The sequence below is a fragment of the Telopea speciosissima genome, chromosome 2 (genome assembly GCF_018873765.1).
Source record: "Telopea speciosissima isolate NSW1024214 ecotype Mountain lineage chromosome 2, Tspe_v1, whole genome shotgun sequence".
NCBI classification, from domain to species: Eukaryota; Viridiplantae; Streptophyta; class Magnoliopsida; order Proteales; family Proteaceae; genus Telopea; species Telopea speciosissima.
In genome coordinates this window covers 55,660,079-55,673,840 of record NC_057917.1, presented here as the reverse complement: position 1 = coordinate 55,673,840, position 13,762 = coordinate 55,660,079, and the positions used below count along the sequence as shown (strand labels likewise).

At 42.0% G+C, this 13,762-nt stretch overlaps 1 protein-coding gene across 1 annotated transcript in view; it reads right to left on the bottom strand.

Annotated features, from left to right (window-relative positions):
• LOC122650571 overlaps positions 1-13,558 on the bottom strand; it is a 63,807-nt gene extending 50,249 nt beyond the window's left edge. The window contains exons 1-9 of the mRNA XM_043843974.1: positions 13,457-13,558; positions 12,566-12,641; positions 5,188-5,268; positions 5,005-5,085; positions 2,134-2,210; positions 1,943-1,997; positions 1,795-1,843; positions 1,061-1,198; positions 380-458 (exon numbers count right to left, since the gene is read on the bottom strand). Coding sequence (XP_043699909.1) covers positions 380-458; positions 1,061-1,198; positions 1,795-1,843; positions 1,943-1,997; positions 2,134-2,210; positions 5,005-5,085; positions 5,188-5,268; positions 12,566-12,641; positions 13,457-13,558 — 738 coding nt within the window. The remainder of the gene's footprint in view (positions 1-379; positions 459-1,060; positions 1,199-1,794; positions 1,844-1,942; positions 1,998-2,133; positions 2,211-5,004; positions 5,086-5,187; positions 5,269-12,565; positions 12,642-13,456) is intronic.
• Between the last annotated feature and the right edge of the window lie 204 nt (positions 13,559-13,762).

Below are 13,762 nucleotides of genomic sequence, written 5' to 3'. Positions count from 1 at the left end.
ACACTATATCTATGAATAAATTAAAGCAAACAACAAGTAACATGAAAAAACTCCCAAACATTGACTGAGTTTCAGGCTGGAGTTCACTCCGCATGATCTATACTTCAATCCTCAGCTTTGATTAACTTTACATAGCATTCATCCTTCTTAGACAAATATTAGCAAAGGAAAATTGACAAAAAATGAAAATCATCAAATTGAAATAACAAGAACATAACTTCTCTCACTAGACATAAAAACGTAAAACAGAAAGAAAGAAAAAAAACAATGTGTAGAACACAATCCCACGGAATGCTGTTAACTAGTGATAGAATAATAGAAAATGCATAACAAAGAGAAGGGCCATATTATGATAAACATCAAGCTTATTAGACCTTACCAAATTCCGAACAAAAGCATTCAGAACATGTTGTTTGGTAGAATTCCTCAACATTTGGGGAACATTATTCTTGAAAACCCTGGCATAAATTGACCAACATAAATTTTTTATTAAAAATGTCACAGAAATAAAAGGAAAATATATGTGGTGGCAAACAATATGAATGGAAAAACGATATATTTCATTGAAATTTTGGTATTTCGACCAAAATTTCAAACTATGTTGCTGGTACACTACAACCTGTAGAATTGTGAGAAACAGCAAGATTGACTGATGTAGCTAGTAAGCATAGACAGTAGTTCATCATATAAGAAGTCCATATAGCCAGTAAAATAGTAAATGATGACTGATAAGCAAAGCATATATTTACTAGTCTCTAGTTGCAACCAACAAGCAAAAGAGAGGCAATACGCATGACCTACATTCTAATTTGTACAACTACTTCTGATGATTGAACATAGCTGTCAAGGACTCAAGGTGTTGCCAACTGCCTAGGCACCTTGTTGGTGTCAACTTGCATCCAGGCCCCCTCCAACACCTTGGGTCACCTAGACGCCGTGACAGCTGAGACTGAATATCTGTTCAGGTGCTTAGAAGCATAGAAAATTGAATGCCATATGCAATCCAGCTACCAAGAAACATTAGACAAAATATTTAATCAGGAAAATCTAATTTAGTCACCATGAATTTCCAGCAGCATTGGAAATGATGTTGTAAATAATCCATGGATGAATCCCAGCTTGAACACCAAGAAATATGGCTTCTGTCGCAGCAACAAGATGAATGCCTTCAAGTAGCTCATTTACCATTTTAACTTTACTGCAAGAGCAAGGGGAAAATGTACATCAATAACAGGGGTAGTGAACATCAAATTTACATAAGGGCATACCCAGTGCATGAGGCTCCCGCCACTGCGAGGTCTGGGGAGGGTCATAATGTATGCAGCCTCACCCCCGCTTCGCGGAGCGGCTGTTTCCCAACTCGAACCCACGACCACTAGGTGGCAATGGAGCAATCTTATCAAATTTACATATTGATAACTTATTTCAAATATTTAAGCACCTTTTCCAACTCAAACCCGCGACCACAAGGTCACAATGGAGCAATCTTATCAAATTAACATATTGATAACTTATTTCAAATATTTAAGCACCTTTCCCAACTCGAACCCGCGACCATTAGGTCACAATGGACCAATCTTATCAAATTTACATATTGATAACTCATTCAAATATTTAAGCACACCTTAACCAGAATAATTTTCTCTATCAACACGTGTCCCTTTGCATGTAAACATCAAAATGACAAAGCTTCTGAGAAAATTATTTTAAAAAAAAAAAATCTCACACATTTCAGATAGAAAATTATTTACATCAGACTTCCCTATGACTATAAGAACTACAAAGACACCATACCTTCCAGCGCCAATTTCACCTTCAAAAATGTAAAGCTTCTCACACATTGCTGTTTGGAAAGCCAGAATAGTTAGGTTGGGGAAAATGTTCATAATAACCAAGAGTTGCACTCAGAAAATGTTTCAGATTGATGGAAAAAATAGACTACCAGATAGAACAGGACGTGCTCTAGCAATTGCCTCCGACCTTCCACCCGAAATAATCTATGGGGGGGGGGGGGGGAATCAGTATCCAATTTGATATAAGATATCTAAGAAGGAATAGGAGAAACATATCTCCCTCAACATCACTCCATAAAAATAAAATGTACAAGGATGTTATCTATGACTTTAGTGTTACCATGATTTTCCCATTTAGAGCCTCAGACATTCCCCTAGACACATATGCATCAACTAGAAAAGCTGTTCTGCTATCCTCTGCAACACAGAAAGCAGATTATTATTCAATAGATCCAAACAGAATAGAATGAGCAAGCATCCATAATGCAGGTTTACAAACCATTAGGATGATAATCGATAAATATAAACGATAAATAAAGGAGGAGAGCTATTTGGTGGAGTATGGGCATTTGCAATGAAGCCCATTGAGTGGCTCGGATAAGGAGAGTGATATGACCCAGATTAGAGAAGTTAAATGACCAAGGGGCAGACCAAAAATGCCTTTAAGAAGTGATGAGAAAAGATCTGAATGACTTTGGGTTGAGAACAAAATAACTCTTAATAAAATTGAATGGAAAAACAAGATCCGTGTACCTGACCCATTTAGTGCATGTTTGGTTTCAATTCTAATTCCCAAGTCTAGCCAAAAATCAGTATTGGCATTGTGATGTACATGTTTGGTTTCAATTCTGGAGAATTAAGCCAGAATACAGAATTGCCCTTTTAGCCAAATTCTTCAGAGCAATTCTGGAGAGACAAGAATTTCAATTTGAGCCACCTGAACGAACAGAAAGCAGGGAGACGGCTACAGTACTTCCTAAAACACGTATACCGACTGAACGAAGGGTTCAGGAAGTATCTCCCAAATCTATGCTAAAGGTGTTAAACAAGGTTCGAGAACTCGCGGATCTCGCCGAGTTTCTCGGATTTTTGAAATCTTAAGACGAGATTGCTTGCGAGTCTCAAAAGTGCAATATCTCGGCGAGATCTCGCCGAGATCTCGGATCTCGGTTGGATCTCGGTTTCAACCCATTATTTTAACCCACCTACCACTTAAATACCTTACCTAATTGGATAAAACTCGACATATCTCGGCGAGATCTCGGGGAGATCTCGGCGAGATCTCGGATCTCGGGTCCAGATCTTGGGTTGACCCAAAGTTGAGGCTTCGAGTTGAAGAAAAAAAAAATGCACCAACTCGGCGAGATCTCGGCGAGATCTCGACTCGTCTCGGTTTTTCCAAGAGTCGAGTTGGCACCGAGACCCGAGTTTTAGTACCTTGGTGTTAAAGACTGCATTGCATACACTCTAGCATGGGCATTCTTGCCATTTCACAGTTAAAACATAAGAAACAAGAGCAAATGAGGGAGGAGGGGTTCTGTCATCAATCAGTGGAGAAGAAAATAATTGAAGATGCAAATAGTGCATCCAAACACAATTCTCCAATTCTGAGAATTGGAGCCAAAATTGCAACTCTGAAAATTTCCCAGAATGGGCAGAATTGATAATTAGAATTGGGTCAAATGTGCCCTTAGTAGAGAAAGCCTTAGTTGAGTTGAGTGAGATCACTATCACTCAAATGATCAATTAATCAACAAAGCCTTATCCCAACTACTAAGGTTTGTCTATAAACCTTGTTCCACCAGTTCCCTTTATCTAGAGCTGTATTCTCTATTACAGCACGAGTCAAATCCCCTTTTACCACCTACTTTCTAGTTAGGCCTCCCCTCAACCATTTATTCTTCAATTTGAGCAGATAAGATAAGACGATAAATTTAAGACCTAAAAAATTGATTAATTTAATTGTATAGCACAAATGTTGAAGGACCATATAACCCTGAGAAAAAAAGCAAGCTAGGAGATGATTTTGCAAGAGAAGTGCAACCATAGTAAAAGTTAATGTTACGTCCAGCCACTATCAGCATTTACTAGATATAGCTAAAATACCAGATATTGGTTCAATAGGTAAGAACTGCTGGTAAACACAGAATGTATAAATGTTTCAGAAACTATAATCTAAGACTACTTTCTTATGGCTACAACAATTATTTAGACAAATTGTTTTATCAGCAACAAACATATTTCATTAGAGAAGAACCATAGAACATTTCTTCAGTGTCATAATAGTAATTTAGCCTCTTCATGCTTCAATTGCAGGACAAAGGAAATGTAAGATTAAACCTGAAGCACAAGGAAACTCATGGATATGGTCAAATTTGAGCCAAAATGAGCAATGCAGTGTGGACCAAAAATACATCCAAAGTTTCCAAAATTACAACCAAAAAAAAAAATGCAAGAAACTGGTATTTCGTGCAATGTGGCAACTCGTGGATGTTACCAAATTGACCAGCCACATTTCCCTAGCCAGTTTTAAGTCTAGTTTGTGGAAATCAACAATGGTAAAGTGACAAGTGAGAGGTAATTTTTTTTACAATCATGTACAAGAAGAAACCCTTCATCATCTGAACTAGCAATATCAGGAAGCAAGGAATCAAAGGATGCATCATCCTAACGATTATATACGTCTTCCCTTCTCATGGACATGCTTTTCCTTTTAGTTGCATTAATTTACTTCTTAATCTCTGGTAGTCTAGATTGACAGCAATGCACTGATTTGCAATGAAGTTTAGACCCACCAACACAAGTACTAGAGTATTTATACAATGATCACCTTTATCATGGTGTCCCCCCCCCCCACCCCTTCTAATAGTGTATGAACTAAGTCTTTTCTCTGACAAATGTAAACACAATGGTTGCTAACACGTAAACTAGGCTTCTCATGGGAGATTTGATGCCAGGCACACAGATTAGCAATTGTTGATGATAAGCGGATTGTCAAAGTGAAGACTTTCAACAACACTTAAAGCTTTGAGGACTTCCTCATTAAAATGCATAAGAGCAGAGGAGAGGATGAACCATAATGACAGTCAAAATAACAAGCAGCCATTAAAAATGAAAATTATCAATAAAACCACAAAGAAAAAAGTCTTCTACTCGTAGAAGGCGAAACCAAAAAGAGCCAAGAAAATTGGGACAGGAAAATTGAAGTTGCCTGTGAGACGTTTCTCTAGATTCTGAATAATTGCTGGTGATATAGTAGAGTGAAGGATGATGACAGCATCTTTGTGCAACCCTGCAACACCAACACCAACAAATTCTGAACATCAAGGAATCCAATTGACCATTTCTAGATTGCAAGTTAAACCAAATCTCAGGTCAGAAGCGTTACAAAGACCTTTCAGAACACCCTCCTCCCTAAAGAATATGTCTTGTATTTGGTCTGCATGTGAGATCAATATAATGATAGCTGCAGCATCTGCATCACATCACCAAAAAGAACTAGCATCATATAACGACCAATTAATTTTATATGTAACTTTAGACAGGAAATTCCAACAAGCAAGTAGAATAATGTCCATAGAGGAGATGCAACTTACCTAAATACAGTGATTCATGCATTGGACTAAATACAAACAAAGCCATCCTCTCTTGTTGGTGTAAGAAGACTAATTTTTGACAAACATTTACTATATGTTTCTTATCTTTAGTACGGGTTGCTAATGTCCTGAGGATCTGTGTTTTTGTATGTTTAGAGATTTAGTAGTCTTTCACAAAGGTTATCAGAGAGAACTACTTCCTTAGCTGATCTTCATCTCTAATAGATCTTCCAATCTATAATCTTTTTCGGACTCCTACACTTGCATTGTCTTTCAAAAAGGTTATTGATGTTGTTTTCTCAGAACTTGATACTTCAGTTAGCTTGGTAAAATTTCCAAGTTTTATTGACTTCGAGTGCATGTTCTTGGGAAACAGAATCTTTAAGAAGGTTGATAGTGGAAGAGGGGGAGTTGCTTGACGTCTCTGCAGTTTCGGTCAAAACAGAACTGCTGGATTCAGGGCTGAGCAGCAGCGGTCAGCCTTAGTGTTGAGTAGTGGGCCGCTGGAGCCTGCGGGGTTGGCTCGGGAGGTGGAACCAGTGTTAGAAGTGGGTGGCTCTCTGCTGCCAGTGGAGGAGGCTGCGCAGACTGGCGCTTGAGCCGTGGAGGGAGATGGGCTGGGAGAGGGCCTTTCGGTGGGGCGTTGCTTATTGGTGGTGGATCCTTTGGCCAATGAGGCTTCTTTGGGCTTAGGCAGTGATGCCTGTAGAGCTTGTTCGCAGCCTGGGGGCGACGTTACTCAGCGCTATTTTGATAATGAGCTTTTGGCCTTGGGCTCAAAGGACGATGGTTGTATTTCAGGCTTGACTGGCCCAATGCCGGAACGACAAACGATGTTAGACAGCTTGAGGGGGTTCAGCTCCACTTTAGAAGAGAGGATTCGCTTATCTCTTGGTAGACTTGAACCAGGGAGCAGTGCCTCGGCGCCAGCAGGTCGACGAGTTCGCAGCCGAGTGCACCCTAAAACAGCGTTTCTTGGAGCAGCATTAATGTATGACAGAAAGAAAATCAAGAAGGTTAGACAAGGGAGACATAGCGGGGAAGAAGCCCAAAGACGAGTAACAAGATCGATGCGATCGACAGCCGCCCCTAGCAATGTTTCCTTATGAGTTGTGTTTTTTGGAATGCCCGAGGAGTTGGAAATAAGCCCACGATTAGGCGGTTGAAAACTTTGGTAAGCTTGCACAAAGTGGATTTGGTTGCTATAGCTGAACCTAAAGCTCAGGTTTCGAAGGCGAGGTTTGTGCTGCGGAAAATTGGGTTGGATTACCTACACCTGGTAGACAGGTTTTGGGTTTTTTGGAGGGCTACTGTTAAAGTTAGAGTTGTGGAGGAACATGACCAATTTATCACTCTCAAGTGTGAGGAGGCCAGCAGAGGGGCGTTTCTTGTCACTTTTGTCCATGGCCGATGCTTAGCCATGGAGAGGAGGGTGTTGTGGGAGAAGCTTGAGCTGTTCTCTAGGGGAGTCTCTCTTCCTTGGGCAGTAGGGGGTGATTTTAATGCTGCGTTGTCCCCGTTGGAGAAGTTGGGTAGTAGATCGGCTTGCTCGCTCTCCTTAGAGGAGTTTAGCTCTTTTGTGAGCATGGTTGGCCTTGTTGACTTGGGCTATGTTGGCAATATGTTTACCTGGTCTAATAACCAGGTAGGAGCGGGTAGGGTGTTGGCAAGACTCGATAGGTTCCTGGTTACTACTTCTTGGCTTTCTGCTTTTCCTACAAGCACTGCCACCCACTTTAACAGGGTTTGCTCTGATCATGCGCCCTTGGGGCTCTCATTCATGGTTGCGGGCCAGCAGTCGTTCTCTTCCTTCAAATTCCAGCAGATGTGGCTAAGGCATCCAAACTTCCTGGACTTTATTAGGGAACAATGGGCCCGGCCGGTGTCTGGCTCCCCTCTGTTCGCTCTTTTTTTGAAGTTAAAGCTTCTTCGCAGTGCGTTGGGAAAGTGGAATAAGGAGGTTTTTGGCAATATCCACCAGAAGGTCAGGGATGCAGAGGACTCAGTGTGTAGGGCTGAGGCTGCTTGCGACCTTCAGGACTCCGAGGCCACCAGGGAGGCGCTATCATTGGCAAAGGAGAACCTGCAGGAGATTCTTTTACAAGAGGAAATTTTCTGGAAGCAAAAATCCAGAGTGACTTGATTAAAGGAGGGGGATCAAAACATGAAATTCTTCTACTTAATGGTGAATGTTCGAAGAAGGCAAGCCAATATTCAGAGAATTAAAGGGGTGGATGGTGAATGGATCTCGGACCCGGAGGGGATTCAGGCGGAGGCAGTGCGGCATTTCGCAGACATTTTTACCTCGCAGGGCTGTGTGGTGGATTAACACCTCTTCTCTGTGATTCTTAACGTGGTTTCTGAGGCTGATAATGCAGTGCTCCTTGTGTCACCCTCTTTAGAGGAGGTCAAGGGGGCAGTCTTTTCCTTGTCTTGTGATAGTGCTCCGGGTCCGGATGGCTTCTCAGGTTATTTTTTTACTTCTTGCTGGGATGTGGTAGGTCAGGATGTGTGGGCTGCGGTCCAGGATTTTTTTTGCTGGGGGTGAGCTGCCTAGGAGTTTCACCTCCGCCAACTTGGTGCTTATTCCGAAGAAGGAGAACCCCGAGGTAATGGCTGATCTCCGCCCTATTAGCCTATGTAATTTTGGTTATAAGATTATTGCCAAGATATTTGTATCCAGGCTAGTAGGTATCCTTCCGTCTGTCATAGCAGAGGAGCAAGGGGCGTTTGTGCAGGGCAGAAGAATTCATGACTCCATTTCTATTGTCCAAGAGGCAGCACAGGACATCGACAGGAAAACGAGAGGGGGTAATGTTATCCTGAAGCTTGACATGGCTAAGGCCTACGATCGACTAGAATGGGTCTTCCTTCGGCAGGTTCTCTCAAAGTTTGGCTTTTGTGATGCCTGGATCAGCTTGATCCAAAAAATGGTGGTTAACTGCTGGTTCTCAACAGTGCTGGGGGGCAAGCAAGCAGGCTTTTTTAAATCTACAAGAGGGGTGAGGCAGGGTGACCCCCTCTCACCGGCCCTTTTCATTATTGCAGAGGAGGTACTTAGCAGGGTTATTAAAAATCTGTTTGCAAAAGGACATGCTTCTTACTACAAGCTGCCAAGAGGGTGCCCGGGGGTGTCTCATTGCCTCTTCGCAGATGACACTATCATTTTCTCTAGGGCGCTTAAAGGCTCACTTAAGCAGATTATAGGATTCCTCAGCAGATACGAAGGATCCTCGGGACAGCTAATCAATAGGCAGAAGAGCTGTTTTGTTTTAAGTAGATTGGCTCCTCCTGCTAGGGCCCGCCTAATGGGGGAGATCACTGGTTTCCCTAGGAAGTCTCTCCCTATCACTTACCTGGGGGCACCTCTACACTCAGGAAGACTGAAGATTTGTCTGTTCGAGGGCTTGATTGAGAAGATTAGAACTAAGGTTGCAGGGTGGCAAGGAAAATTACTGACTGCAGGAGGCAGGATCACTCTCTTGAAGCATGTATTGTCTTCGATCCCCTTACATGTTCTTGCTACTTTGTCTCCACCCAAGGCTGTCATTCGCCGCATTTATGGAATTTTTGCTGATTTTCTGTAGGGTAGTTCAGAGTGGGGGAAGAGACGGCATTGGGTCAGCAGGCACAGAGTCTGTAGACCGATTGAGGAAGGTGGCATGGGGATTAGGCTGCTGGAGGATGTTGGCCTATCCCTCAGGCTGAAAGGCTTATGGCGGGTCCTTAGGGAGCAATCCTTATGGAGTGATTTCTTTAAAGCCAAGTTCTTCAAAAATCAGCATGTGGTTCTAGCAGGGGCATCTACGACTGGATCGAAATCTTGGTGGCACACTTTGGATCATAAGGACCTACTGTTGAACAATTCCAGATGGTTACTAGGAACGGGTAACATTCTTTTTTGGCTGGATAACTGGACAGGTTTTGGCCCGCTGATAGACACTGTGGATAATGGCCTGGTCGTTGATGTGAGGCTGCAGGTAAAGGACGCCATCACTCAGGATGGCTCCTAGAGGTAGGAGGTGTTAGGCATCATACACTCGGACCATGTTAGAGAGCATATCTCGTCGAGACCCTTCAACTTATCGGACTGCGAGGACAGGTTGGTTTGGACCCCCTGTGGCAACGGCTTATTCTCTACCAAGGCTGTTTGGAATGTGGTGTGGAGTGGGGCAGCAACGGTTTCTTATGCAAAGTGGTTGTGGAACCAAACACTTTCAGTGAAAGTGGGTTTCTTTTCTTGGCAGTTGTTAAATGGGAAGATACCCACTGATGACTCTGTGATGGCGCTGGGTATCCCTCTGGTTTCAAAGTGTTGTTGCTGTGGAAGGCCCCGTAGTGAGACGACAGATCATTGCCTCGTCGCTGGAGGCACGGCAACCAGAGTATGGGAACACTTCTCCAGAATTTTTGACATACCCCTTCTTCCCACCCAAGATGCTAGGAGTAGGGTGCTGTTTTGGCAAGGTCTGGCAGGCTGCAATAACGTCAATGCGTATATTACTGGAATTCTACCTTCCCTGATCATCTGGGAGCTATGGAAGGAGAGGAACTTCAGAAGGCACGGGGAAAAAAGGACAGCCAGCTCCATCATTGAATGCATCAAAACCTGGGTGAGGGAGTTGACCTATCCGGCTAAGGTAGGCTCTCACAGTTCTGCTAGGGAAGGTTTGATTTTGCAGTGCCTTGGCTTATCAGCACCAGGCCCCAGGATGAAACGTCCTTTGCCAGTATACTGGTGCCCTCCTTTCGTCGCAGTAAAGCTAAATGTGGATGGAGCCTGTCGTGGTAACCCTGGCCTGGGCGGCGGGGGGGGATCATTAGGGACAAACAAGGGGAAGTCCTGGCTGCTTATGCTAACTTTTATGGCCCTTGCACTAACTCACTGGCAAAGCTACGGGCCTTGAGGGATGGGCTGAAACAGTGCAAGCTGATGGGTTTAGTGGATGTGGTTGTTAACTGTGACTCAAAAGCAACTGTCAAGGCAGTTAACTTATTGAGGTGCAACTTATGGGAAGGATGGTACTGCTACAAGGAGATTCAAGAATTAGTGGCTGCTACACGGGCCAGTGTTGTGTTCACTTACCGGGAGAGCAACAGAGCAGCTGACTGATTAGCAAAGTATTCCTGTGATACGGAGACATCTGCCAAGTTTGAGCCTGGGAGCATGCCTTTGGGACAACTCCATACCATTCTCCGTGAGGCCAAGGCCGGTTTGCCTGTCCTACGATGTTAATGGCTGGTTTTTCTTTATTTTTTTGTATAGGGTGGTTAGGCAATCTGGAGTAGTGTGTCTTATTGATGTACTGGGTTGGGGTAAGGCGGTATGTCCCCCCCTGTATTCTTTATTATTTTTCTTGATTCTAATAAAAGCTTAGGGGCCAGCCCGGGTCCCAGATAATATTCGGGTTAAATTTTTATTTTTATTTTTTTTAAAAAAAAAAAATGGTTGATAGAGAATGATGAAGCCATGGAGAGGAAATATATTAATCTTTAAGTAATAATACACCAGCAAAATTAAGCTACTTTCAACCACAAAGAAAAATTTAAGCTATTTCACTAATTCCTAGGGTAGTTTCTCAACAACAACAACAATAAACTCGGCCTTATCCCAACTTAATGGGGTCGGCTACATGGATCCAGACAAAATAAAATAGAGAAAAACAGAGTTATACTCAAAAAAAAGGTGAAGAAAAGATGAGAAATGACAAATGGACGATGGGAAATAAATAGAAAGATGAAAGATAGTAAGAGGAAAGAGGCACAGCCCAACACATCAGGATAATCTCAGCTAAATGGGGTCTGTGATATGCATGTTCGTCCTCACCACTTCTCCTATGGTCATTTTAGGTCTGCCCCTAGCTCTTTTAGCTCCTTCAATCGGAATCATATCACTCCTTACTGGGGCATCCTTAGGTCTCCGTTGAATATGACCATACCACCTTAAACAACTCTCTTGGAGCTTGTCATTGATCGGAGCAACTACCAAGTCTGCTCTTATATTTTCATTCCGTATTTTATCCTTCCTTGTTTTTCCACACATCCATCTTAACATCCTCATCTCTGCAACACAAAGCTTATCAATATGACACTCCTTAACTACCCAACATTCTGCCCCATACATCATGGCCAGACGAACAATAGTCCTATAGAACTTTCCTTTAAACTTTAGAGGAATACGTCAGTCTCACAACACTCCGGACGCACCTCTCCACTTCATCCATCCCACTTTAATTCTCTGTGAAACATCATCCTCTATGTCACCTTCTTTATTTATGATTGACCCCAGATATCTAAAATAGTCACTTTGTGGTATCTCTCTTTCCTCAATTCACACCATATCAGTATCCATCAAAGTGTGACTAAAATTACACATCATATACTCAGTCTTTGTTCTACTAATCTTAAAGCCTCTTGTTTCCAAGGTTGACCTCCAAAGCTCTAACTTAGAGTTAATCCCTTCTTTTCCCTCATCCACCAAAATGATATCATCGGCGAAGAGCATACACCATGGGACCTCGTCTTAAATGTTCATGGTTATATCATCCATGATAAGCACAAAAAGGTAAGGACTTAAAGCTGAACCCTGATGTAATCCACTAGTAATGGGGAAATTCTAGGGTAGTTTCTCATGTTCATTTTTATTTGGAAACTACCATTAGCGTCAAACAGATAAAAAGTTTAATCTTCACCTACTAGCTAATACAGATACTATAAGTAAACCCACGCACAATGCATTAACTGAATAAGTATATTCCACACAGGAACTGAGAATATTCCCCCATATTTAAGTGTTTTCAAACTCAGATGGCCATGTAACACAAAGTAAACCAAAAGGGAGAAAAAAGGAAAAAGGATGAGGGGAATAACACGAAATTGTGCAAGATAGAATATGAAATATACTGTCTTCCAAGATATTAAACCCCAAATAACCATAAAGCCATAAAGGGCCATTACCCAGTGCTGGTCCCACCTATGTGAGGTTTTGGGAGGGGTGAGTTTGGAGTAGGTCCTAACCTTTGGTTTTTTTGCTCAAAGCATCCACCCTCAATACTTAAACCTGGGCATTTTCCCTGGCAACCCAAACTTTTACCATTGTTCTAAGCAATGACCGCTAAGTAACCATAAAGCCATGAACATATGAAATAAGGAACACAAAGAATGTTTCAAATTAACCTTTTGCTGCATTCATCGGGCTGGAACATTTAGCTCCACCCAGCTTCAAAAACTCTTCCAACAGAGACCCGAATACCTGTAGAAGACAGAACTATTATCAAACAATTTAATAACAACAAAGCCATGTCATTACTGGCAAACAAAAAGACTTCACATGCAACACAAGTATAATTTTGCACACATAAAAAAAATTATGGGGGAAATGAACTTTCAAGGATACTCCACCCATAATCAAGTTAGTATAAGTGTATTAACCAAGGCAAAGTATGGCAAAAGAAATTACCGAAAATTAAGTGGGCTAGCTTCAACTGGAAATATATTTGCAGCCACAAAAAAAGCCAAGATAAGTTTTTATAGACCATTCAAAAGACAGAAAATCAAGGTGAACAATTTAAGAGATTCTGGTTCTAAAGCTTAAAAACCACTAAGAGATCACTACATATAAACAATGCAGACTAGAGCACAGTAAGAATTTTCTGATATAGTAGAGTAACTGTGCCAGAGTCAAAGAAGGTAAATTATAGTATCGTCCGTATTAGTTATTTTGCCACTATACACATGGCGTTCATCCCAACATTACAAGAGTCACACCCTAACCCCAAATTAAGTCACTGAGACTGTAAAGAATTTATTAACTCCAGCCCATCAACATTAAGAACCTGCATAGATTATATGCATCAGAAACAAGCACCCAGCAATCCACATAACTACATGACATCCTCCCTTAAGAAATTGAATTTCATCCATACAACTCAGTGAAAACTAGTGAATTTGAGAATTCCACTATTCGATCAGTTTTCCAGTTAAAGAATGACAAACAGTTGGTGAACAGATCATCGGGAATAAAAAGAAGAGTGGAAAGAGTAAGAGAAGAAAACATCAAAGTCCAACCTCAAAGGCCTGGACACGAAAGCCCGATTGAAGGAGTGCTGATGCCATGTCTAAGCTAAGGCGATCCAAGCCAACGAAGCCAACAACATCGGTAGACACCATTGTTTCTACTGCAAATTGCAAACCTCGGGAACGAATTAAAGGAGCGCTAGACCAAAAGGAAGAGAGAGAGCTTGAGTGTTTACTGGAGCAGAAAAAATCTTTTCAGGTGTTCGATTATAAAGGTAAGGAGAGGGATTCATTGAAGTGAAACCATTTGATCCTCATTTTTGGTAACGTTTTGACGAGGTTCGTGGAAGCTCTCAT